Source organism: Ascaphus truei, chromosome 19 (genome assembly GCF_040206685.1).
Source record: "Ascaphus truei isolate aAscTru1 chromosome 19, aAscTru1.hap1, whole genome shotgun sequence".
Lineage (NCBI taxonomy): Eukaryota > Metazoa > Chordata > Amphibia > Anura > Ascaphidae > Ascaphus > Ascaphus truei.
The window spans coordinates 27,179,581-27,207,373 of NC_134501.1; the positions used below are offsets into that span (position 1 = coordinate 27,179,581).

At 49.9% G+C, this 27,793-nt stretch overlaps 2 protein-coding genes and 1 long non-coding RNA gene across 3 annotated transcripts in view; 1 reads left to right on the top strand and 2 right to left on the bottom strand.

Moving 5' to 3' along the window:
* ATP6V0D1 (ATPase H+ transporting V0 subunit d1) overlaps positions 1 to 1,987 on the bottom strand; it is a 75,679-nt gene extending 73,692 nt beyond the window's left edge. The window contains exon 1 of the mRNA XM_075577032.1: positions 1,699 to 1,987. Within this exon, the coding sequence (XP_075433147.1) occupies positions 1,699 to 1,828 (130 nt within the window). The 5' untranslated portion in view covers positions 1,829 to 1,987. The remainder of the gene's footprint in view (positions 1 to 1,698) is intronic.
* On the top strand, positions 1,612 to 27,793 carry LOC142470096 (uncharacterized). The gene is made up of 3 exons (XR_012789163.1): positions 1,612 to 2,761; positions 3,299 to 3,335; positions 27,337 to 27,793. It is a non-coding gene; the product is annotated as an uncharacterized LOC142470096 (long non-coding RNA).
* AGRP (agouti related neuropeptide) lies at positions 11,562 to 22,199 on the bottom strand. Its single transcript, XM_075577189.1, has 4 exons — positions 21,866 to 22,199; positions 19,606 to 19,785; positions 13,109 to 13,194; positions 11,562 to 12,397 (listed from the first exon to the last, which is right to left on the bottom strand). Exons 1-4 carry the CDS (start codon positions 21,960 to 21,962, stop codon positions 12,215 to 12,217), a joined length of 546 nt encoding a protein of 181 aa, XP_075433304.1. The 5' UTR covers positions 21,963 to 22,199; the 3' UTR covers positions 11,562 to 12,214.

Below are 27,793 nucleotides of genomic sequence, written 5' to 3' on the forward strand. Positions count from 1 at the left end.
CAGGCACAGTACCTGCCCTGTAGAGCTTACAATCTATGTTTTTAGTGCCTGAGGCACAGGGAGATAAAGTGACTTGCCCAAAGTCACAAAGAGCTGACATCGGGATTTGAACCGGACTCCCTTGCTTCAAAACGCTGTCATTGTTTTCAGAGTGAGCGCCTTTACTCACCGAGCTGCTCCTTCAGCCCTGAAATTACACCATCAAGTCTCCCGAACTTTTGAAGGGCAAATAAAAAGCAAGTGCAATCACATTATTCAACCTGCCACTTTGTCAGAGCGCTGACAATCAAATACACATTTCTAAATATTACGGTTTGATAGATAACGCCTTATAAAAAATATCCACATATTTTTGGTTCGTAATCAGCACATTTCACCAGTTAGGATTACTGACCCTTGCCCACTACAGATGTTTTCTTCATTGGGGCGTGAAGTTCTTGGTTCTGGATTACCGTACGCCAAAGACAGAAGCGCAGCCCAGGTCCCCTCATCAATCTTGCCTTTAAATTGTCGTTATAGAATTTTAAAAATCTGATGCGTCTGAAATAGTCTACAGAGCCTCCTCTAGGACTTGGCTATCTGATAGTGTGATCCCATTTAGCATCAATGGGGACAACTATTGTGCATAAGTGTTATCCCACTAAAACCTATAGCAGAAATGTATGTCTGAGCAATTATACATAGACTATAATAACAAGTGATGTGTAAAGGGGGATCTCGTGGACATCAATGGGGACAACGGATGCGTGTTTGAGAATAATCCCAATAAGCGTTATTGGGACATGTGAATGCAGGCGAGAGGGTGATGCTGACAAACAGGTTCACAGATTTGTGTAATAGTGTAATGCTGTCTGGTAGGAAAAGTGTTTAGTGAAGCAACTGATGTAGAATGATCCCTTTGATGTCTAGGAGGAAAGATGAAACGCAATGTTGTGATCCTAATAAAGTCCTGTCATGTGGATGAGAGAGATCCTACTGATATTTGTACCTCAAAGATCATTGGGGAGGCCTTCACCCAGCAGTGGGGAGAAAAGGGCTGAAGATGGTGTGCGAGCATCAAAGATAAGCAATCTTGGAAATATAGGGGGGCAACTGACTTTGTAAAAAGCAGGATCATGTGAACAGTTAATGCTCAACAGGGAGATCCTGCTTTCAAGAGACTGATCCCATACATCACAATGGAATACCTGCCATATGTAAATGGGTGACTATAGGGAAATAAAGACACCCACCCAATCCTGAGTTAAAGCTCACAAGCCCCAGGAAAGGGGGGGGGGCGCGGGTGGAGGCTGTGGCCCCTCACACAGGACCCAGGAGGGGGGAGGGAGGCTGTGGCCCCTCACACAGGCCCCAGGAGGGGAGGGGACACTGTGGCCCCTCACACAGGCCCCAGGAGTGGGGGGGAGGCTGTGGCCCCTCACACAGGCCCCAGGAGGGGGGGGGAGGCTGTGGCCCCTCACAGGCCCCAGGAGGGGGGGAGGCTGTGGCCCCTCACACAGGCCCCAGGAGGGGGGGGGAGGCTGTGGCCCCTCACAGGCCCCAGGAGGGGGGGAGGCTGTGTCCCCTCACACAGGCCCCAGGAGGGGGGGGAGGCTGTGGCCCCTCACACAGGCCCCAGGGGGGGGGGAGGAGGCTGTGGCCCCTCACACAGGCCCGGTGAGGAGGCTGTGGCCCCTCATATAGGCCTCGGTCACTCACCCTCCAGTGTCTCGCACTGCACCAGGTTCAGGTAGTCTCCCTGGGACAGGATCCCGGCCTTGAATCCCCGCACCAGCCCTTCCAGGTACCCGCTGTCCACATTGAAGTAGAGTTCGGAGAAAGACGTCATGGCGGCGGCTCGCGGACCGGAGCTCGGTGTGTGCGCGCGGCGGCGGCCGGGGGTGACGTCACGCCGGTAGCGAAGGGAGCGGTCACGCGCGCCGGAGTGACAGCTCTCGCGGGGACAAGCCTTCTTCCCCAGCTGACTGCTGACGAGAACAGCGGGGAGCGGGGCCTGAACAAGCACCAATCAGTGAAGTCGTAGGACAGTGACGTAATAAAAAGGCTGGTACGCCGAGGCTTGGAACGCAGCAAACGGTGCATGCGCACAGAAGGGCTCAGTGCGGGTCAATAAACATGAATATGGTAACAGTCCCAACCAGGCTGAAGTGAGCTAATGTCAGGAGGGGACGGTGCCATGTTTAAAAGTGTCAAATATATATATATTTTAAGTGACTATAATTTTTTGAGACGGGTGACATATCCTCCATCAGGCCGCAGACACGTTTCCTGGGAGAAGGAGTCGGAAATCTTAATAATACCTTTCCTATAGCACCGTTGTCCCGATGGGACTCAAAGTGCGTCACAATTACAGTATAGCACGTGGTACGCGGTACGCAGCACATGGGATTGTTACAGACACAGTCCTCCCCCTAGGATTACTATAAAGCTTCGGCGAATTAATTGTTTTTTCTTGTATAGCGCTGCTAGTTTTACGTAGCGCTTTACAGAGACATTTTGCAGGCACAGTCCCTGCCCCGTGGAGCTTACAATCTATGTTTTTTCTTTTTGGTGCCTGAGGCACAGGGAGATAAAGTGACTTGACCATGATCACAAGGAGGCAACACCAGGCTCCCCTGCTTCAAACTCAGTGTTAGTCAGTGTCTTTACTCACTGAGCCAGCTGCAAGTATGTCTCAAAGAGTGTGTCCTCCAGCTGACATGCGCGTCTGAACACGAAAACGCTGCTGTCTGATTGCATCATCAATAACGCGCTGATCCAGGTGCTCAACTTCTTCGTTGTTTTATGAATTCTGTTTTTTCAGCCCTCCTAGCGACCGCCCTTTATCAGGAAACCTTTTGTGTGAGCATTTTGGACCATAATTCTCATTCTGTCTCGAACACTTTAAAATGCGCTTATCTTCTGCGCTAAACACCATTTTGAAACAATGCACGTGATGAGGTCATCACGCCATCACCAATTCCTATGTATATTTATTATGATCATCAAATAATTCTTAAGTGTAATAATATACTGTCACAGGCCGATAATTGCTCAAAGTTTCATGAAAATATAGTGATTTTTCTGCCAGATATGACGGAAAATAAAAAGTGTCCTGTTTGTTTCTGAACATTGTGCAGATCGTACAAACCCTGCATCTGTTTACCATGAGACATTAAACGTCTAACATTTTAACTTTTTGTTAAAAAAAATAAAAAGGTGTCGTTTACTTTCAATCTCTCGTATTACATTTTGGATTTGTTTTTGTTTTTTTAAAGGTTGGTGATTTCATTTATCTATATCAATTGCTTCTTTGCAGATCAATTTAATCCTGGCCGAAATGCACGAAACTGCAGGTAAATATCTCACCCTGATTCCTGGTTATACAGTAGTGAAGGAATAGAGAGAGAACCCTGTATAGCACTCGGGTTCACGCTCTGATGGTAGATGAGTGATTTAAAACATAAACTTTATTATTAGCATATATTAAAATAGTGGATGTTGGAACAACGTGCTGGAGGTAGGTTGATCCTGAATACTAGTAGCCGTGTTGGCTCCGGATCAGATAATATCTTATATACCAGATATAACTATATTGGAACACTGGTAACAAAACGGCACATAGATCCTGATGTGGACCTTTGTGATGGGTGTGGGTTCCTGGGTGTGCTAATAAAGGTACTGAAGTAACATATCACACACTGGCATGGTCTGCGTACTTCCTTTATTAAGGTGGTAAGTATGATATGTATATATATGCTGGTAGACGCTGGGAACGAGTATAGTATGATTCTCAGCAGTCGTGAGTGCAGTCAGCTAATTAACCACTCTATATATATGGGTGTCTCCGGCCAAGTGTCAAACTGAACTAAGGTGACCTTCTATTGTATATACTGTAGGGTAGGTGCCCTGCACTACCTCTAGGGCTGTGTATAGACTGTAAGCAGGTAGAGGTTATAGGCACTGTGGCTGGATAATAATCATAATCCCATAGCAGAGGGTGAGCTGAGAGTAAGCACCAATAGTGACCCTTAAAGTGCTGCTGTCTAGAATATCCCTGACAGCAGCGCAGCTATGGTGTTGCTGGGGGTCACTATATCAGTACTTCAAGGATATTAGCACTTTCCAAAAGGAACACCACACAGAGGAGACTTGCAATGACCGTCGGGGCACTGCTAGTCTGTATATCCTGCACGAGCAGGCTGCCGCATGAACTCGCGGTTAGAGTTTCATAATGCGGATGCAGTCACAAGCCTGCGCGTGCACGTGGGAGAAGGGAGCCGACGCGCGCGTTTCGCGAGGGGCTTTCTCAAGGCGAATGGTAAGTATAGTTGAGGGAGCCCTGCAGGTAGGCAGGTATATATAGGGCCTCCAGTGAGATGACGTCATAGTTTAACCCCTGGTGCGCTGAGGTATGCCTGGTGCTGTTTAAAGAACACAGTGAGTATACCAGTGTGAGTCACTGCATACCTAACACACTACTCAATAAAAATCTGACTTATGTGTTGTCTCGTTTTTGCTTCTTGTCAGATATGCACAGTAGAGCTGAATTGTTTATGTTTTAAATCACTCATCTACCATCAGAGCGTGAACCTGAGTGCTATACAGGGTTCTCTCTCTATTCCTTCACTACTGTATGTACACCCTAAGCACCGTTCATCATCCTATTCTATTAGTGTGGCTGCAGCAGGGGCCCCCTACTATTCCTCCTGGTTATACAGGTAAGTTAATAATGTTATTTAAGTGAATAGCAGCTGATGTATGGCAACTAGGAAAAACAATGTAACCCCCCTTTGGGATTACTAGGGCCTTAAGGGGTTAACTGTGTGGGCCCATACAGATGGGGTGACCAGACGTCCCGGTTTTTCGGGCTCTGTCCGGCTGGCGCGCACTGTCACGGGAGACCAGTACTTTTAACACCTTTTACCTACCGGGATCAATTCACTGGGCAGGACAAGGTAGTTGAATAAAATAGGGTTTATTCTACCAGCAGACATACAATGAAACACAAAATACAGGTAATACACATGTAACTGGGGACCTGGGGGGAGTCTTTAGCCTCACTTTGTGCAGGGCACCAGCTTCAGGAAGGCTTACCTTGTCTGCTTCAGGTCCAGGAACACCACGGTACGATCTCCGGGCGAGATACCTGGCTCTCCCCGCTGGCCGGGTCTTCGTTGATTATTAGAACTTGTCCTCAGCTAGGCCAGGCTTCTCTGGCAACTCCGTGCCGAGTGCTTTGCTATTCAGAGCAAAGCACTTTTGAAAAGCCCGCCAGCGCTTCGTCGGACTAAGTCCCAAGTAGCTCTGGTTCTCTGATCGGGTAGTCCCCTTACATAGACCTCGCTGTCCTGTGTTTAACATGGAAGACTGGCGACCAATCAGACAACGGATCGTAACTGCAACAGCCAATCACAAGCTGGAGGCTCGGCTTGCTGCACGCGTCAGAGGAGGGGATGTGTTGAGGGACTCAGGAAGCCAGCAAGCGGGAAATTCAAACTGGCCAATGGGAACAGTGCCTACGAGCAATAGCTTCCCCTGGCCAGCCCCATACCTCCAGCGAGTCTGGGAGATAAAAGAGTCTCCCCTGCACTCATTGAGCCTCTCCACGCACTGAGCCGCTCCTTCTGCACTCACCGAGCCACTCCTCCTCACTGAGCCCCTCCTTTTCCTCTCACTGAGCCTCTCCTTGTCCACTCACTGAGCCCCTCCTTCTCCACTCACTGAGCCCCTCCTTTTCCTCTCACTGAGCCTCGTCTTGTCCACTCACTGAGCCCCTCCTTCTCCACTCACTGAGCCCCTCCTTTTCCTCTCACCGAGCCTCTCCTTCTCCACTCACTGAGCCCCCCCTTTTCCACTCACTGAGCCCCCCCTTTTCCACTCACTGAGCCCCCCCTTTTCCACTCACTGAGCCCCTCCTTCGCCACTCACTGAGCCCCTCCTTTGCCACTCACTGAGCCCCTCCTCCACTCACTGATCTGCTCCTCCACTCACTGGGCATCTCCTTCTCCACTCAATGAGCCCCTTCTTTTCCACTCACTGAGCCCCTCCTTCTCCACTCACTGAGCCGTTCCTCCACTCACTGAGCCACTCATTCTCCACTCACTGAGCCCCCCTCCACTCACTGAGCCTTTCCTCCACTCACTGAGCTGCTCCTCCACTCACTGAGGCCCTCCTTCTCCACTCACTGAGCATTTCCTCCACTCACTGAGCCACTCATTCTCCACTCACTTAGCTGCTCCTCCACTCACTGAGCCAGCTCATTCTCCACTCACTGAGCACCTCCACTCACTGAGCCTTTCCTCCACTCACTGAGCTGCTCCTCCACTCACTGAGCCACTCCTCCACTCACTGACTCGCTCCATCGCCACTCCCTGAGCCCCTCCTCCACTCACTGAGCTGCTCCCGCAACATGCTGCATTTGGTTTATACGAAGAGAATTTCTTATTAATGCATTTCTGTATTTGCACCTCTTAATTAAGGGGGTTTCAAAGTCCCTTGCCTAAAAAACTGGGGCAACAAAAAAGGGTAATAATGACTATGAAGAAACTTCAACTAATTAGGTGATATTTTTCTTTCCGGAAACTTTAACCTGAGAGTTACCGGACCGCCGGCACTTCCGGGCCATGTGATCACGCCTGGGCGATCACGCGGTTACATAGTTGATAAGGTTGAAAAAAAACCATGTGTCCATCGAGCTCAACCTACTGTGCATTCAATTTAGACGGCAGATACTTATATACAGGCATACCCCGCATTAACGTACGCATGTATGTAACACAGGCACACCCCGCATTAACGTACGCATGTATGTAACACAGGCACACCCCGCATTAACGTACGCATGTATGTAACACAGGCACACCCCGCATTAACGTACGCATGTATGTAACACAGGCACACCCCGCATTAACGTACGCATGTATGTAACACAGGCACACCCCGCATTAACGTACGCATGTATGTAACACAGGCATACCCCGCATTAACGTACGCATGTATGTAACACAGGCACACCCCGCATTAACGTACGCATGTATGTAACACAGGCACACCCCGCATTAACGTACGCATGTATGTAACACAGGCACACCCCGCATTAACGTACGCATGTATGTAACACAGGCACACCCCGCATTAACGTACGCATGTATGTAACACAGGCACACCCCGCATTAACGTACGCATGTATGTAACACAGGCACACCCCGCATTAACGTACGCATGTATGTAACACAGGCACACCCCGCATTAACGTACGCATGTATGTAACACAGGCACACCCCGCATTAACGTACGCATGTATGTAACACAGGCACACCCCGCATTAACGTACGCATGTATGTAACACAGGCACACCCCGCATTAACGTACGCATGTATGTAACACAGGCATACCCCGCATTAACGTACGCATGTATGTAACACAGGCACACCCCGCATTAACGTACGCATGTATGTAACACAGGCATACCCCGCATTAACGTACGCATGTATGTAACACAGGCACACCCCGCATTAACGTACGCATGTATGTAACACAGGCACACCCCGCATTAACGTACGCATGTATGTAACACAGGCACACCCCGCATTAACGTACGCATGTATGTAACACAGGCACACCCCGCATTAACGTACGCATGTATGTAACACAGGCACACCCCGCATTAACGTACGCATGTATGTAACACAGGCACACCCCGCATTAACGTACGCATGTATGTAACACAGGCACACCCCGCATTAACGTACGCATGTATGTAACACAGGCACACCCCGCATTAACGTACGCATGTATGTAACACAGGCACACCCCGCATTAACGTACGCATGTATGTAACACAGGCACACCCCGCATTAACGTACGCATGTATGTAACACAGGCACACCCCGCATTAACGTACGCATGTATGTAACACAGGCACACCCCGCATTAACGTACGCATGTATGTAACACAGGCACACCCCGCATTAACGTACGCATGTATGTAACACAGGCACACCCCGCATTAACGTACGCATGTATGTAACACAGGCACACCCCGCATTAACGTACGCATGTATGTAACACAGGCACACCCCGCATTAACGTACGCATGTATGTAACACAGGCACACCCCGCATTAACGTACGCATGTATGTAACACAGGCACACCCCGCATTAACGTACGCATGTATGTAACACAGGCACACCCCGCATTAACGTACGCATGTATGTAACACAGGCACACCCCGCATTAACGTACGCATGTATGTAACACAGGCACACCCCGCATTAACGTACGCATGTATGTAACACAGGCACACCCCGCATTAACGTACGCATGTATGTAACACAGGCACACCCCGCATTAACGTACGCATGTATGTAACACAGGCACACCCCGCATTAACGTACGCATGTATGTAACACAGGCACACCCCGCATTAACGTACGCATGTATGTAACACAGGCACACCCCGCATTAACGTACGCATGTATGTAACACAGGCACACCCCGCATTAACGTACGCATGTATGTAACACAGGCACACCCCGCATTAACGTACGCATGTATGTAACACAGGCACACCCCGCATTAACGTACGCATGTATGTAACACAGGCACACCCCGCATTAACGTACGCATGTATGTAACACAGGCACACCCCGCATTAACGTACGCATGTATGTAACACAGGCACACCCCGCATTAACGTACGCATGTATGTAACACAGGCACACCCCGCATTAACGTACGCATGTATGTAACACAGGCACACCCCGCATTAACGTACGCATGTATGTAACACAGGCACACCCCGCATTAACGTACGCATGTATGTAACACAGGCACACCCCGCATTAACGTACGCATGTATGTAACACAGGCACACCCCGCATTAACGTACGCATGTATGTAACACAGGCACACCCCGCATTAACGTACGCATGTATGTAACACAGGCACACCCCGCATTAACGTACGCATGTATGTAACACAGGCACACCCCGCATTAACGTACGCATGTATGTAACACAGGCACACCCCGCATTAACGTACGCATGTATGTAACACAGGCACACCCCGCATTAACGTACGCATGTATGTAACACAGGCACACCCCGCATTAACGTACGCATGTATGTAACACAGGCACACCCCGCATTAACGTACGCATGTATGTAACACAGGCACACCCCGCATTAACGTACGCATGTATGTAACACAGGCACACCCCGCATTAACGTACGCATGTATGTAACACAGGCACACCCCGCATTAACGTACGCATGTATGTAACACAGGCACACCCCGCATTAACGTACGCATGTATGTAACACAGGCACACCCCGCATTAACGTACGCATGTATGTAACACAGGCACACCCCGCATTAACGTACGCATGTATGTAACACAGGCACACCCCGCATTAACGTACGCATGTATGTAACACAGGCACACCCCGCATTAACGTACGCATGTATGTAACACAGGCACACCCCGCATTAACGTACGCATGTATGTAACACAGGCACACCCCGCATTAACGTACGCATGTATGTAACACAGGCACACCCCGCATTAACGTACGCATGTATGTAACACAGGCACACCCCGCATTAACGTACGCATGTATGTAACACAGGCACACCCCGCATTAACGTACGCATGTATGTAACACAGGCACACCCCGCATTAACGTACGCATGTATGTAACACAGGCACACCCCGCATTAACGTACGCATGTATGTAACACAGGCACACCCCGCATTAACGTACGCATGTATGTAACACAGGCACACCCCGCATTAACGTACGCATGTATGTAACACAGGCACACCCCGCATTAACGTACGCATGTATGTAACACAGGCACACCCCGCATTAACGTACGCATGTATGTAACACAGGCACACCCCGCATTAACGTACGCATGTATGTAACACAGGCATACCCCGCATTAACGTACGCATGTATGTAACACAGGCACACCCCGCATTAACGTACGCATGTATGTAACACAGGCACACCCCGCATTAACGTACGCATGTATGTAACACAGGCATACCCCGCATTAACGTACGCATGTATGTAACACAGGCATACCCCGCATTAACGTACGCATGTATGTAAAGCGAAAATGTACTTAAAGTGAAGCACTACCTTTTCCCCACTTATCGATGCATGTACTGTACTGCAATCGTCATATACGTGCATAACTGATGTAAATAACGTATTTGTAATAGGCTCTATAGTCTCCCCGCTTGCGCACAGCTTCGATACAGGTAGGGAGCCGGTATTGCTGTTCAGGACGTGCTGACAGGCGCATGCGCGAGCTGCCATTTGCCTATTGGGCGATATGTCCTTACTCGCGAGTGTACTTAAAGTGAGTGTCCTTAAACCGGGGTATGCCTGTATTGATCCAGAGGAAGGCAAACAAAAAAACCCCAGTGACACATTATCTAATGATATCTCATAAGGGAAAAAAAAAAATCATTCTCGACTCCAATATCAGATGACTCCCTGAATAATCATCCTTCCCATGCTTACTTATTTGGTATATCCCTGTATATCTTTCCCATCTAAAAAGGTGTCCAACCTTTTTATTGCAGATATCTCCTGTATCTGCCATGATAGTCTCCATGGGTAATGAATCCACATTGTAACTGCCCTTACTGTAAAGAACCCTTTCCTTTTTTGCTGGTGGAATCTCCTCTGTTCCAACCTTAAGGGATGCCCCCGAGTCCTTTGTACTGCCCTTGGGATGAGTAGACCAGGCAGTAATGGAAGTAGCGGGGACTCCACTTCAGTTTAGATTGGGCTGGCCAATCTATCAGAGCATTCAGCCCGATGGCACCCTAGAAAATGAACAAGGGACCATGGCGTACGCTGTTCGGGACTATGGCGAGCCAGAGCCCATGCCTTACCAGTTACGTCTTCAAGGATCTGTACAGGTTAATATCGGTTTTGCCCAATTATAAGGCAATGTTTTTTTTCAATAAAGTTAAGTTGAAAAGTGCATACTCGCCTTATATTCAGGCCCTGGCTACTTTGCGAGCACATCAGCAGTCAGATTTATGAGGTGGGAGGGTAAAACAGAGGAAGCTCCAGTTTGGGGGGACGGAAGCAGCCATGAGATATATAGAGAGAGAGAGGGACAGAGCCAGAGAAAGTGTGTGTGTGTAAACATTTTTCTTTCCAGCTACAGTACTACTGAAAATAGGGGGTCGCCTTATATTCAGGGTCGCCGTATAATACAGTACTTAACCTATTATTACCTTATTCACAAATGCAAACGTTTCAGCAGAATCACCCATTTTGCAGTTTATCTCACACACAATGTTCAAGCCAGTAATGGCAAAGATAGAACATAAACATGAGCACACTGGTCATGGACATTTGCATGTCACTACCCAGAATCCTCTGCTGTAACTTAACCACCGTATGATGAGACAGTGGAGTGAGTAAAGCAGGTTTGGGGACCTGTGGAAGACACACACAGGTACACTCATGACCAGACATCACTCGCATTCCCAGAAACTTCACTTTTAATATAATCTTGATGCTTCAAAAGGTCATTAGTTTATTCCTTTATTTAAAATATGAGAAATTATTCAATATTTGTCTGCTTTTCACTTGACTCATAGAACAAAGCGACGAAAAACAAACGTGGGGTCGCTTAGATCTGACAGCACTGGCTTAGAGGGGGTGAATATTCAATACTCCGTTAAAGTCCGAACTGCAGCCCCTAGTAAAATTGATTTCCAGTGCCTCACTGACTCTCAGACAGCAAGACATATATTATTAGTAGAAGACATGCAGCATAGTTAGGTTAAGAGGAGAACAGAGGCAGTCAAGAGATATCTGCCTGATAAGGACTACCCTTCAGTGAGAGGATGAACTTGGGCTGCACAAGTGTGTGAGTTAAGGGAGGGACCACCATCGAGGTGCCTACACTGCCTGTGTAGTAAGCCAGAACCCAAATCTTAGGTCACCTTGTCCTTTAATGTCCTAAGATGCATTGAACCATACTGTACTATCCTCGGACACATACAACATCGAGTGACATACAGCTAAGCACTAACCTCAACCAAGTATACTAGTTTAGAGACAATTCCCTGCTTGCACTAAGAAGGCCAATAACAAATCCATATAGAGAAAATAGAAGTCAATATACATGTTGATGATAGTAATACAGAGCAAAATAGCGGAGGAGCCACATGCCCAGTAGAGTTGTCGGACAATGCTAGTTCTTGCGCTGGTGGCAATTTTGGCTGATTTTCCTGCAGTAGCAATTCACTTTAAAGAATCGGCAGTAACAGGTAGCACAGGGGCTGCAGCATGGCAGGTGTCCCATGCAGGTCTCCAGAAGCTGAACACATCTCCTGGGCGAACGTTCTTCTCGAGAAGATGCCTCCAGTGACAGCGTCTGAAGAAGAGAGGAATAAAGTACAGTAAATGTTTGGGTCAAATCTAGTATAAGAACTATGCATTCCGGAACAGGACACCTTACAGCCCATTCACTTCTTTCATCGTAAGACGTCTTCCAGCCCCAGAAGATGTCTCGTGGAATAGTTAGTACAAGCTAAAGTTTTACATTTCATATACAGAATGTTCTACTGTTCTGTGTTGCTTAGACCTCATCTAAGTTCAGTTCTAGAGGCCATATCTCCAGAATTGCATGAACAAACAATAAGTACAAAGACGTGCGAGCTTTGAAACTGGAGGGTGGTTGGTTTAGGCTAAGTGTGAACACGTACCTTTCTCACTGAAAGGGCAGGGGATACATGGAACAGCCTCCCAGCAGAGGAGGGGGAGATACATGTAGGAAAGGAATCCAAAATTGCTTGGAATAGACACAAGGGGATCCTATATATAACTCACTTGAAGAAGAGACCCGTACACTATAATTTAATCTGTGAAAAACTCAAGTTGGTCCCCAGAAAGGTATCACAACTGGAAACCAACCTACATTTCTCCAGCGTCTGGAAACTTGAACTAAAAAAACAAAACAGAAACTAGGCATCAAATAAAGTTTAAGGCTACAGGAGGAAACTGAAGAGACGGGCGGGTCAGTTGATTGTTATCTGCTGACAACTTCTATATTTCTATATAATATTGTGAGTGTTAAGAGAATTACCCTTGAATCCGATAGGCTGTAGTCTTCCATAAAATCTTCAGCTGCTTCCGTGTCCAGCCGCACAAACCCCGATCTTGATAAACTTCCTAAAACAAAGTACTGTAGTGTTAGAGCAGGGGGGCGGCCAACTCCATTTCTCTAGGGCCACCAACAGGTCAGGTATTAAGGATATCCCTGCTTCAGCACCGGTGGCTCAATCAGTGGCTCAGTCAATACCTGGCATGTTGGTGGCCCTTGAGGACTGGTGTTGGCTACCCTTGTGTTACAGAGTATCATTCTATAAGGGCAATCTAACTCATGAACTTAATCTATTGTCCAAGACTGCATCATTTATTACTAATAATATGTATTCTTAAATAGAGCTGACAATATATGCAGCGCTGCACATAGAATTGTGCAGGCGCAATAAGTCACTGTCCAGAAGATTCTGCAATCTAATGGTGGAGCATGAATAAAAAATAATAATATATATATATATATATATATATATATATATATATATATATATCAATAATATCAATTATGAGCACATTCACATGTCTTAGACAGGTCTGCACCCCTGCTTTTCCCCATTATCACCTAGCATACAGTGCTTCCACTGCAGCAAGGGATTCTGGGAAATGACCACACGTGTCACCTTTTGCCTGAAATCAATTTTTACATGGAACCCTTGAGATATATATATATATATATATATATTGATGCTCATTCTGAGGTATGGTGGCAGAGTAGTTTGTGTTTAAGCCACAGCAAGAGGCTGTATAAATAATTCATCATTTATAGTCAAAGAGCAGGTCACAGATCTATATTGGGGGGTCATTAACAAATGCTATACAGTAGTAAATACAAATTTCCTGGTGGACATAATATGGCTGCAGGGGTCAGCTTAGCTCCAGCGTCCAATGAAAATCTGTGATGTCATCAGGAGATGAAGTCACGACTTTCCAATGGTGACACAGCAGCCATATTTGTTTTCTTGCGTATCACAGTGGCACAACTAGCTCAGGAACTGGCGGGTCTCTGGAGTTCAGAGGGCCAAGTATCAGATCCTCGGGACCTTCAAGTTCAGGTACATTAAAAAAAAAAAAACGTACTCTAAAGATAGGGTCTGGTGCTTTAAAGCTGTTACAAATCTGTTTATTTAAGAGAACTGGAGCAAAATCAGTGCAAAAGAACGGCACCAGAATTATCAATTGAAAAACTACCATTGCTGTCAATGGAATTCGTTTTCATCAACAAATCTGGTGCTGTTTTTATTGTCTCGGTTTGTGCACCTGGGTGATTTTAGTGAATATATCCCAAAGAGGCAATCTGGGTTATTGATGTAATTCTCCTGGCTGCAATACAGGAGCAAACTTCTCCAACACTCCTCCTACTGACTCTCTCCAAGGTGTCAGCTGGGGCAGAGACGCAGAATGTGATACATCTCATTATAATCTGTGCACCATGTAACTCCCCCCAACTCCTCCTACTGACTCTCCCCAAGGTGCAAGATGGGGAAGAGACACAGAATGTGATGCATCTCATTATAATCTGTGCTCCATGTAACTCTCCCCAACTCCTCCTACTGACTCTCCCCAAGGTGCAAGCTGAAGCAGAGACGCAGAATGTGATACATCTCATTATAATCTGTGCACCATGTAACTCCCCCCAACTCCTCCTACTGACTCTCCCCAAGGTGCAAGCTGGGGCAGAGACGCAGAATGTGATACATCTCATTATAATCTGTGCACCATGTAACTCCTCCAAACTCCTCCTACTGACTCTCCCCAAGGTGCAAGCTGGGGAAGAGACACAGAATGTGATACATCTCATTATAATCTGTGCTCCATGTAACTCTCCCCAACTCCTCCTACTGACTCTCCCCAAGGTGCAAGCTGGGACAGAGACGCAGAATGTGATACATCTCATTATAATCTGTGCACCATGTAACTCCTCCCCAACTCCTCGTACTGACTCTCCCCAAGGTGCAAGCTGAAGCAGAGACGCAAAATGTGATGCATCTCATAATCTGTGCACCATGTAACTCCCCCCAACTCCTCCTACTGACTCTCCCCAAGGTGCAAGCTGAGGCAAAGACGCAGAATGTGATACATCTCATTATAATCTGTGCACCATGTAACTCCTCCCAACTCCTCCTACTGACTCTCCCCACTCCATAAGAGTATTACAAATCCACCTGGTAGGCCCATAATAGCGGGGATTGACTCTTTAACGTCACATCTATCTGCTTATATAGACATATATTTACAAAAATATGTCACTAAACTTCCTTCCTATCTTAAAGACACAACGGATATCTTGCGCATCTTAGAAAGTCAAGTATGGGAAAATGGATGTTATCTAGTAACTTGTGATATTACCTCCCTCTATACGTGTATAAATCATAGAGATGGACATGAAGCTGTGGATAGGGCCTTATCAAAAGATCCAGATATGCCAAATGAACAGGCCAACTTTATTTTAGATGGCATAAAGTTCATCCTAGAACATAATTATTTTCTGTTTGAGGGGGTATATTACCTGCAAAAATGTGGCACCGCCATGGGCACGAAATTTGCACCCAGCTATGCAAATCTTCTTATGGGAGCATGGGAAGAAGACCATATTTGGTCTATTGCAGAGCTGGGTGCGAATTTGTGCCTATGGCGTAGATATATAGATGATATTATGTTTATCTGGAAAGGTAATGAAGAAAGCCTTAAACAGTTTATTATCTATATTAATGACAACTTGCTCAATTTAAAATTTAATTGTGAATATAGTCAGGAAAAAGTTAATTTCTTGGACCTGACTATTTTCATTGAGGAAGGGACAATAAAAACAGAGACCTTCTTCAAAGGTGTAGATATAAACAATTACATATCCACCACAAGTTGTCATCATCCGAAATGGCTGCAAAATGTCCCATATGGACAGATAAGACGCATTAAAAGGAATTGTAGTAACTTAAGTACCTTTCAAAAACAATCTGTCTTTCTTCAAGAAAGGTTTTTAGAAAAAGATTACAATGATGTGATCATACAGGATGCCATTAAAAAAGTCAATGATTTGGATAGAAATGATTTATTGAGTAAGAACAAGAAGGTTAAATCAAATAAAACTTTTGAGTACTCATTTATGACAGATTACAATAGACAATCAGATAAGATTACCAAAATAATTAAAAAGCACTGGCACATTGTAAAAAATGACCCTGTGCTTGGAGAGATTGTCCCTGAAAACCCAAATGTGATCTTCAGAAAAGCCAAATCATTGAAAGATAAATTAGCCCCCAGTGCCCTACCTAAAATAACCAGTGAGGGGAACAGATGGCTAACAAAATCCAAAGGTTTTTATGGTTGTACCACATGCACTGCATGTAAATATAGACCAGAGGATAAATTTAGTTTTGTGTCAAATATCACAGGGCAAAGATACAACATAAAACAACTTTTATCATGCAAATCTAATTATGTGGTATATCTTATCACCTGTCCATGCGGATTACAATATGTGGGCCAAACAACAAGAACTATAAATATACGTATACTTGAGCATATCGGTAATGTGAGGAGAGGTGTTACTACACATCACCTGTCCAACCATTTTTTACAAAAACATAATGGGGACACATCTGGGCTCACTTTTACAGTTATAGAACAAGTGTTGACACATTGGAGAGGTGGAGACAGACAAGCTGCTCTTAAAAAAAGAGAAAGCTTCTGGATCTTCACTTTGCAAACACTTGTACCACTAGGTCTTAATGTGGATTTTGAGCTAAGTGCTTTCCTTTAAAAAACTGTAAAAATAAATCGTTTTAGACAATAAATTGCTTTAGACTGCAAAATGAGGTTGAAAATGCACTTATTGTGAACTAATTGTTTTTTTCCCTATTTTATTTTGAGATACAACAATCGCCGTTTCAACATATATTAGAAGTTAGATTTTGAGCGATTTTATTAGATTTTATGTCTTTTATATATCTCATTATAATCTGTGCACCATGTAACTCCTCCCAACTCCTCCTACTGACTCTCCCCAAGGTGCAAGCTGGGGAAGAGACACAGAATGTGATGCATCTCATTATAATCTGTGCTCCATGTAACTCTCCCCAACTCCTCCTACTGACTCTCCCCAAGGTGCAAGCTGAAGCAGCGACGCAGAATGTGATACATCTCATTATAATCTGTGCACCATGTAACTCCCCCCAACTCCTCCTACTGACTCTCCCCAAGGTGCAAGATGAAGCAGAGACGCAAAATGTGATGCATCTCATTATAATCTGTGCACCATGTAACTCCCCCAACTCCTCCTACTGACTCTCCCCAAGGTGCAAGCTGGGGAAGAGACACAGAATGTGATACATCTCATTATAATCTGTGCACCATGTAACTCTCCCCCAACTCCTCCTACTGACTCTCCCCAAGGTGTCAGCTGGGGCAGAGATGCAGAATGTGATACATCTCATTATAATCTGTGCACCATGTAACTCCCCCCAACTCCTCCTACTGACTCTCCCCAAGGTGCAAGCTGGGGAAGAGACACAGAATGTGATGCATCTCATTATAATCTGTGCTCCATTTAACTCTCCCCAACTCCTCCTACTGACTCTCCCCAAGGTGTCAGCTGGGGCAGAGATGCAGAATGTGATACATCTCATTATAATCTGTGCACCATGTAACTCCTCCCACTGACTCTCCCCAAGGTGCAAGCTGGGGCAGAGACGCAGAATGTGATACATCTCATTATAATCTGTGCACCATGTAACTCCTCCCAACTCCTCCTACTGACTCTCCCCAAGGTGTCAGCTGGGGCAGAGACGCAGAATGTGATACATCTCATTATAATCTGTGCACCATGTAACTCCCCCCAACTCCTCCTACTGACTCTCCCCAAGGTGCAAGCTGGGGAAGAGACACAGAATGTGATGCATCTCATTATAATCTGTGCTCCATTTAACTCTCCCCAACTCCTCCTACTGACTCTCCCCAAGGTGTCAGCTGGGGCAGAGATGCAGAATGTGATACATCTCATTATAATCTGTGCACCATGTAACTCCTCCCACTGACTCTCCCCAAGGTGCAAGCTGGGGCAGAGACGCAGAATGTGATACATCTCATTATAATCTGTGCACCATGTAACTCCTCCCAACTCCTCCTACTGACTCTCCCCAAGGTGCAAGCTGGGGAAGAGACACAGAATGTGATGCATCTCATTATAATCTGTGCTCCATGTAACTCTCCCCAACTCCTCCTACTGACTCTCCCCAAGGTGCAAGCTGAAGCAGCGACGCAGAATGTGATACATCTCATTATAATCTGTGCACCATGTAACTCCCCCCAACTCCTCCTACTGACTCTCCCCAAGGTGCAAGATGAAGCAGAGACGCAAAATGTGATGCATCTCATTATAATCTGTGCACCATGTAACTCTCCCCAACTCCTCCTATTGACTCTCCCCAAGGTGCAAGCTGAAGCAGAGACGCAGAATGTGATACATCTCATTATAACCTGTGCACCATGTAACTCCTCCTACTGACTCTCCCCAAGGTGCATGCTGGGGCAGAGATGCAGAATGTGATACATATCATTATAACCTGTGCACCGTGTAACTCTCCCCAACTCCTCCTACTGACTCTCCCCAAGGTGCAAGCTGGGGAAGAGATGCAGAATATGATACATCTCATTATAATCTGTGCACCATGTAACTCCTCCAAACTCCTACTGACTCTCCCCAAGGTGCATGCTGGGGCAGAGATGCAGAATGTGATACATCTCATTATAATCTGTGCACCGTGTAACTCCCTCCAACTCCTCCTACTGACTCTCCCCAAGGTGCAAGCTGGGGCAGAGACGCAGAATGTGATACATCTCATTATAATCTGTGCACTATGTAACTCCCCCAACTCCTACTGACTCTCCCCAAGGTGCAAGCTGGGGCAGAGATGCAGAATGTGATACATTTCATTATAACCTGTGCACCATGTAACTCACCCCAACAACTACTGACTCTCCCTAAAATACAAACTGGTGCAAAATTGCAGCAAACTGGAGCAGAATAAAATTGCTGCAGATTTGCACCAAAATTGCCTTGATACCTTTACATAGATTAGTGTATTTAGCAAGTGCTTACACAGCCAGAGCCCCCTCCCCTTCATTCCCTCTGATAAGGGTGGGATAAGGGGAAAGAAAAAACTTGATGGACAAACACTCCCCACTCAGAGGGCCGTAAGAAATTCAACTTGTAATTATTTCCCCCCCAAAAAATTGAAGTCAGACAAATCTGCTATCAGTGTGGTTTGATTTGTTTAGGGATGCCAATCAGACTATTTAAATTCGTTAGAAAAGGTTGTTTTCTGGACAGCTATACAAGATTGCACCTTTAATATATAGGCGCCCCCCTCCCCCCAATAAATATATTACAAGATTCTATTTTGCAAATCAAGTGCCGGATTTATGAACCAAACGTGTTGTCCAAGTGGTTTAAGTAAACACACAACTTCCGGTACCCCTTACCTGGCATATCCAGGGCTGGTTCTTTGGCCGGGCGCATTAAGCTGGGGTAAGTGTATCTGCCCCCGTTATTCACACTGGAGCTCTGTCCTTGAGACCTCCCGCTGTTAGATTCGGAGGCGAGGACATCTTGGAACCCATGTAACACAGCCACGCACACCAGCAGTGTGTGGAACATGATGCCTGGAGAAACATGTACAATACACATGAGGAGGGGGTTATGTCTCCAAGTCTCCCAGCTGCAATACAGGAGCCTATATTGGAACTTTTCACTTTAATAAATGTAGTGTCTGCAACCCTGCCGTTCCCCATTATCTCTTAGCATACAATGCTTCCACTGCAGCTAAGGATTCTGGGTAATGACATGCAAATGAGCGCTCACTTTTGCTTATCTATTCTACCACGGACCCCTCTAAGCTTCTAGATTCAAATAATAGAGTGACGGGCGCTTGCCTAGAGTACGATACTACAGCACCACCCAGTGGTGGGAAAAATGCAAACTCTTATTATTGGTGGCACGCTACAATGGAACTCCAGTGAATCAATAACTAGAGTTACTTGTAGATGCCACGGGGCAACAGACACCAAATATATGCATAAAAACAATATAAACAAATATAAAAAGGATCAATAATAGAAGATCCAGAAAAATAATAATATTTAAATATGGTAAAGTAAATAAAAACTGTCTTGACCACTCAACCTCCAAAAAGGAAAAGCCTATCTCTTACCCTCTAAGCGTCTGCCTGCCGCATAACGCAGCTTTTTCAGCGCAGCCTGGGTTAAAAGAGCAGATGCTCTCCCTCAAAAAGTTCCCCCCCTGGTGGCAGCAGGGTGTCTCCGGAGCAGAGCCACGTTGAGATATTTACCTCCGTAGGGGGCGCCGGTAACAGCTCTGCAGGTTTAAATGTCCAGGTCACGTGTGCCAATAGGAAATAGGAAGCCGCAAGGGATGACGTCACGGCTTCCTATTGGCCCGGCTGACACGGGGGAGCTTTAAAGCCGCCATTTCGATTGCCCCACACAGCCCAGTCGGAGCTGCTACCGGCACCCCCTATGGAGGCAAGTATCTGGAGAAGTAGGAGGTCCCCGGAGCTGAAATTAACGCGGGTCAGCTCCGGAGACCCCCCGCTTCAATCCAACAGCTCTAAAAAATACATGTAAAAAAAGGAAAGCAGAATTGCTGCTTTAAAGAAGTGCAGAGCCAGTAAACCTGATCACAGACAGCTGTTTTAGGGTCTCACCAGCGTGAGGTTGGTTAATGGCTAATGTAGTGCTAGTGTGTGCTCCACTTTTTGCCAATACTTTGCAGTTGGGAGACTTTTATACAAAACCCCTATAGCAGGGGTAGCTAACTCCAGTCCCCAAAAGCTACCAACAGGTCTGGTTTTCAGGATATCCCTGCTTCAGCCAGGTGGCTCATCACTGATTGAGCCACATGTGCTGAAACAGTCTCTTTGACTGAGCTACTGATTGAGCCACCTGTGCGGAAGCAGCGATATCCTGAAAACCTGACCTGTTGGTAGCTCTTGAGGACTGGAGCTGGCTACCCCTGCCCTATAGCATATACCATAAATAATGTACTACAAAAGAAGAGTATGCATCACAGTCTCCCTGCTGGAGCAATCAATCCCCCACCTTTTTTACACTGGATAATCCCCATGGCTTTCAATGATATTTGATTTCCTTCAATAAATCTGGTGTTGTTTTATAGTTGCCCCAGTGGGAGAAAGTGAGACTGAACTGGAGATAAAAAAAACCTGTAGTGTTAGGCGGAGTCCCCGCTGACGCTGAGCGCGCTCATGCTTGGAGAGCGCTCCAAGCATGAGCGCCGGGTGTCCTGCATGTATGCGCGCGTGGGGGAGGGCATTGTGGGTAGTTGAGCGCGCGAGTAAGTATAGGTTTTTGTTTACTTGAGCGCGGGTGAGCGCGCGTGCCCGCACAGCGTGACCGGGGACTTACTTATAGCTATATATGTAAGTAACCGCCGCCCGCTCAGCGCTAGCGGTGACGCAGCCTTAGATTCAAAAGGAAAATCCAGCTCTGGATCCCCGTCGTGGACAGGAGCACAGTAAAAAAATCTCACTGCTTGGGATTCTTACTGTAACACTAAATCGGGCTTTTTTTTACCTTGTTGGGGTACTATAATTTAAACAAACAAAACCCCAAAAGTCCCTCCAGCCATAAACCTAACAGCAACAGCAAACCTACAAGGAACACAATGAGAGGTTGTCAGACAGAGGCAGAGATTGGAAGGACTTACTGCAGTCAGAGGTGCTGGGTGGTGTCTCTCCGGTAGAAGCTTGCTCCGATATGTGACAAATAACGGGAATTAGGTTTATATGGACGAGCCCTAACATTGAGGTTTGGTCACATGGTTAAAGAGAGGAGTAGGTGGCTGGGTTTGGCTTTAGTGACTTAGAATGTGCAACAATAACTCATTATATTCATTAGACGAGAATGATGCTGAGTGCACCGGTATTAACCCCTCCGGTGCTTACGTTCCGGAATCACCCATTCATAATTCCCTCTCTGTGCAGAAATGCCCGTGCAAAACCAACTGTACTAGGGATACTGGCCGTGAGGTCTTGGTGTTCCCTAAAGAAACGAAGGATTTAGGATTTATGCGTACATTTTATATATCTATATTATATATATGATATTATTATTTAAATGTATTATGCTTTACTTGTATAACATTATATATTATTGCATCTAATATATATATATATATATATATATATATATTAGAATGCAGGTAGCAGTGGCATTCTAATAAAGGTAAACTAACTGCCTGGGTGCACACTGCAGCATAAAAGGGTGATAGGAAGCAGGCACACTGGGTCTTGGAGAGAAAATATCAAATGTATTTAAACATATCAACGTTTCGGCTCACTCTGGTTCCAAATGCCCTCGCCCACCGTGCTTTGTACCCGCAGGCAAGTCTTACCGGTGGCGTGGTGCGGCTGCCACGCCACGGTGCCATGACATTGGGACGCTATGTGGCGTCACGTGGCATCCCAATGTCATGGCAGTGCGTCGTCGCAGCCATGTTCACGGGAGTTGGAGGCGGAGACGCGGGAGTTGCAGGGGGAGACGCGGGAGTTGCAGGCGGAGACGCGGGAGTTGCAGGCGGAGACGCGGGAGTTGTAGGGGGAGACGCGGGAGTTGCAGGCGGAGACGCGAGACTTGCAGGGGGAGACGCGGGAGTTGCAGGGGGAGACGCGGGAGTTGCAGGGGGAGACGCCGGAGTTGCAGGGAGAGACGCGGGAGTTGCAGGCGGAGACACGGGAGTTGCAGGGGGAGAAGCGGGAGTTGCAGGGGGAGACGCGGTAGTTACAGGGGGAGACGCGGGAGTTGCAGGGGGAGACGCGGGAGTTGCAGGGGGAGACGCGGGAGTTGCAGGGGGAGACGCGGGAGTTGCAGGGGGAGACGCGGGAGTTGCAGGGGGAGACGCGGGAGTTGCAGGGGGAGACGCGGGAGTTGCAGGCGGAGACGCGGGAGTTGCGGGGGGAGACGCGGGAGTTGCGGGCGGAGACGCGGGAGTTGCGGGGGGAGACGCGGGAGTTGCAGGCGGAGACGCGGGAGTTGCAGGGGGAGACGCGGGAGTTGAAGGGGGAGACGCGGGAGTTGCAGGGGGTGACACGGGAGTTGCAGGCGGAGACACGGGAGTTGCAGGCGGAGACACGGGAGTTGCAGGCGGAGACACGGGAGTTGGAGGCGGAGACACGGGAGTTGTAGGCGGAGAAACGGGAGTTGCAGGCAGAGACACGGGAGTTGGAGGCGGAGACACGGGAGTTCGAGGGGGAGACACGGGAGTTGCAGGCGGAGACACGGGAGTTGCAGGGGGAGACACGGGAGTTGCAGGGGGAGACGCGGGAGTTGCAGGCGGAGACGCGGGAGTTGCAGGGGGAGACACGGGAGTTGCAGGGGGAGAGGAGACGCGGGAGTTGCAGGGGGAGACTCGGGAGTTGCAGGGGGAGACGCGGGAGTTGCAGGGGGAGACGGGGGAGTTGCAGGCGGAGACGCGGGAGTTGCAGGCGGAGACACGGGAGTTGGAGGCGGAGACACGGGAGTTCGAGGGGGAGACATAGGAGTTGCAGGCGGAGACACGGGAGTTGCAGGGGGAGACACGGGAGTTGCAGGGGGAGACGCGGGAGTTGCAGGCGGAGACACGGGAGTTGCAGGGGGAGACACGGGAGTTGCAGGGGGAGAGGAGACGCGGGAGTTGCAGGGGGAGACGCGGGAGTTGCAGGGGGAGAGGAGACGCGGGAGTTGCAGGGGGAGACGCGGGAGTTGCAGGGGGAGACACGGGAGTTGCAGGGGGAGACGCGGGAGTTACAGGGGGAGACACGGGAGTTGCAGGGGGAGACGCGGGAGTTGCAGGGGGAGACGCGGGAGTTGCAGGGGGAGACGCGGGAGTTGCAGGGGGAGACACGGGAGTTGCAGGGGGTGACGCGGGAGTTGCAGGCGGAGACGCGGGAGTTGCAGGGGGAGACGCGGGAGTTGCAGGGGGAGACGCGGTAGTTGCAGGGGGAGACGCGGGAGTTGCAGGGGGAGACGCGGGAGTTGCAGGGGGAGACGCGGGAGTTGCAGGGGGAGACGCGGGAGTTGCAGGGGGAGACGCGGGAGTTGCAGGCGGAGACGCGGGAGTTGCAGGGGGTGACGCGGGAGTTGCAGGGGGAGACACGGGAGTTGCAGGGGGAGATGCGGGATTTGCAGGGGGAGAGGAGACGCGGGAGTTGCAGGGGGAGACACGGGAGTTGCAGGGGGAGACGCGGGAGTTGCAGGGGGAGACGCGGGAGTTGCAGGGGGGGACGCGGGAGTTGCAGGGGGAGACGCGGGAGTTGCAGGGGGAGACGCGGGAGTTGCAGGGGGAGACGCGGGAGTTGCAGGGGGAGACGCGGGAGTTGCAGGGGGAGACACGGGAGTTGCAGGGGGGGACGCGGGAGTTGCAGGGGGAGACGCGGGAGTTGCAGGGGGGGACGCGGGAGTTGCAGGGGGAGACGCGGGAGTTGCAGGGGGTGACGCGGGAGTTGCAGGCGGAGACACGGGAGTTGCAGGGGGAGACACGGGAATTGCAGGGGGAGACACGGGAGTTGCAGGGGGAGAGGAGACGCGGGAGTTGCAGGGGGAGACGCGGGAGTTGCAGGGGGAGACGCGGGAGTTGCAGGGGGAGACACGGGAATTGCAGGGGGAGACGCGGGAGTTGCAGGGGGTGACGCGGGAGTTGCAGGGGGAGAGGAGACGCGGGAGTTGCAGGGGGAGACGCGGGAGTTGCAGGGGGAGACGCGGGAGTTGCAGGGGGAGACGCGGGAGTTGCAGGGGGAGACGCGGAAGTTGCAGGGGGAGACGCGGGAGTTGCAGGGGGAGAGGAGACGCGGGAGTTGCAGGGGGAGACGCGGGAGTTGCAGGGGGTGACGCGGGAGTTGCAGGGGGAGACGCGGGAGTTGGAGGGGGAGACGCGGGAGTTGCAGGGGGAGACGCGGGAGTTGCAGGGGGAGACACGGGAGTTGTAGGGGGAGACACGGGAGTTGCAGGGGGAGACACGGGAGTTGCAGGGGGAGACACGGGAGTTGCAGGGGGAGAGGAGACGCGGGAGTTGCAGGGGGAGACGCGGGAGTTGCAGGGGGAGACGCAGGAGTTGCAGGGGGAGATACGGGAGTTGCAGGGGGAGAGGAGACGCGGGAGTTGCAGGGGGAGACGCGGGAGTTGCAGGGGGAGTCGCGGGAGTTGCAGGGGGAGACGCGGGAGTTGCAGGGGGAGACGCGGGAGTTGCAGGGGGAGACGCGGGAGTTGCAGGGGGAGACGCGGGAGTTGCAGGGGGAGACGCGGGAGTTGCAGGGGGAGACGCGGGAGTTGCAGGGGGAGACGCGGGAGTTGCAGGGGGAGAGGAGACGCGGGAGTTTTAGGGGGAGACGCGGGAGTTTTAGGGGGAGACACGGGAGTTGCAGGCGGAGACGCGGGTGTTGCAGGGGGAGACGCGGGAGTTGCAGGGGGAGACGCGGGAGTTGCAGGGGGAGACACGGGAGTTGCAGGGGGAGACACGGGAATTGCAGGGGGAGACGCGGGATTTGCAGGGGGAGAGGAGACGCGGGAGTTGCAGGGGGAGACACGGGAGTTGCAGGGGGAGACGCGGGAGTTGTAGGGGGAGACACGGGAGTTGCAGGGGGAGACGCGGGAGTTGCAGGGTGAGACGCGGGAGTTGCAGGGGGAGACACGGGAGTTGCAGGGGGAGACGCGGGAGTTGCAGGGGGTGACGCGGGAGTTGCAGGGGGAGACACGGGAGTTGCAGGGGGAGACGCGGGAATTGCACGGGGAGACGCGGGAGTTGGAGGGGGAGACGCGGGAGTTGCACGGGGAGACGCGGGAGTTGGAGGGGGAGACGCGGGAGTTGCACGGGGAGACGCGGGAGTTGCACGGGGAGACGCGGGAGTTGCAGGGGGAGACGCGGGAGTTGCAGGGGGAGACGCGGGAGTTGCAGGGGGAGACGCGGGAGTTGCAGGGGGAGACGCGGGAGTTGCAGGGGGAGACGCGGGAGTTGCAGGGGGAGACGCGGGAGTTGCAGGGGGAGAGGAGACGCGGGAGTTTTAGGGGGAGACGCGGGAGTTTTAGGGGGAGACACGGGAGTTGCAGGCGGAGACGCGGGTGTTGCAGGGGGAGACGCGGGAGTTGCAGGGGGAGACGCGGGAGTTGCAGGGGGAGACGCGGGAGTTGCAGGGGGAGACACGGGAGTTGCAGGGGGAGACGCGGGATTTGCAGGGGGAGAGGAGACGCGGGAGTTGCAGGGGGAGACACGGGAGTTGCAGGGGGAGACGCGGGAGTTGTAGGGGGAGACACGGGAGTTGCAGGGGGAGACGCGGGAGTTGCAGGGTGAGACGCGGGAGTTCCAGGGGGAGACACGGGAGTTGCAGGGGGAGACGCGGGAGTTGCAGGGGGTGACGCGGGAGTTGCAGGGGGAGACACGGGAGTTGCAGGGGGAGACGCGGGAATTGCACGGGGAGACGCGGGAGTTGGAGGGGGAGACGCGGGAGTTGCACGGGGAGACGCGGGAGTTGGAGGGGGAGACGCGGGAGTTGCACGGGGAGACGCGGAAGTTGCACGGGGAGACGCGGGAGTTGCAGGGGGAGACGCGGGAGTTGCAGGGGGAGACGCGGGAGTTGCAGGGGGAGACGCGGGAGTTGCAGGGGGAGACGCGGGAGTTGCAGGGGGAGACGCGGGAGTTGCACGGGGAGACGCGGGAGTTGGAGGTGGAGACGCGGGAGTTGCACGGGGAGACGCGGGAGTTGCACGGGGAGACGCGGGAGTTGCAGGGGGAGACGCGGGAGTTGCAGGGGGAGACGCGGGAGTTGCAGGGGGAGACGCGGGAGTTGCAGGGGGTGACGCGGGAGTTGCAGGGGGTGACGCGGGAGTTGCAGGGGGAGACGCGGGAGTTGCAGGGGGAGACACGGGAGTTACAGGGGGAGACGCGGGAGAATGCCGGGAGACGCGGCACCATGCCTTGGCACCCCGCTGCCGGTAAGACTTGCCTGCGAGTAAAGTGAGGGGAGAGAGAGAGGGAGGGGGGTTACAGTACAGATTTAAAAAAAAAATCTTTGGGGGGTGGAGCGAGTGCCTTTTTTTCGGGCAAGTGGAGTTTTTTTTATCATTTGTCAAGCCGTATATATATATATATATATACACATATACACAGAGAAAAATATATAGTAATATGGTTTATATTTTTACTGCTAGAAAAGTCCCTCTGAAAGTTATTCGTGGCAGAGTTTGCTACAGGAGTTACGCACCGAGAGAAAACTGGCGGGATTGAAGGATTTTGGCGCCTACGGCGGCAATTTTATATCGTGCGAAGCTGCGATCATTCAAAAAACCCTGTTGACTGGAAAGGTGAAGTCGTGCTGAAAAATACTTGGCAGCCGCTGCGTCGATGTAAATATCTTATCTGCGCAAGTTTCATGTAGGTCTGCGCTGCTCTCGGACAAGAGGACAGATTTTTGGAACACGTTCGGGGAGATGACGGCGGAGAGATCACGTGCGGAGAGATCACGGCGGAGAGATCACGTTCGGAGAGATAGGGGCGGAGGGATCACGTGCGGAGTTACGTTTGCATCGTGGGGCACTAGGAAAAGTTTGGTTTGCTTCTTCAACTTGAAGACGTGTTTTTGGCGTGGAATACGAGAGCAGCAGTAAG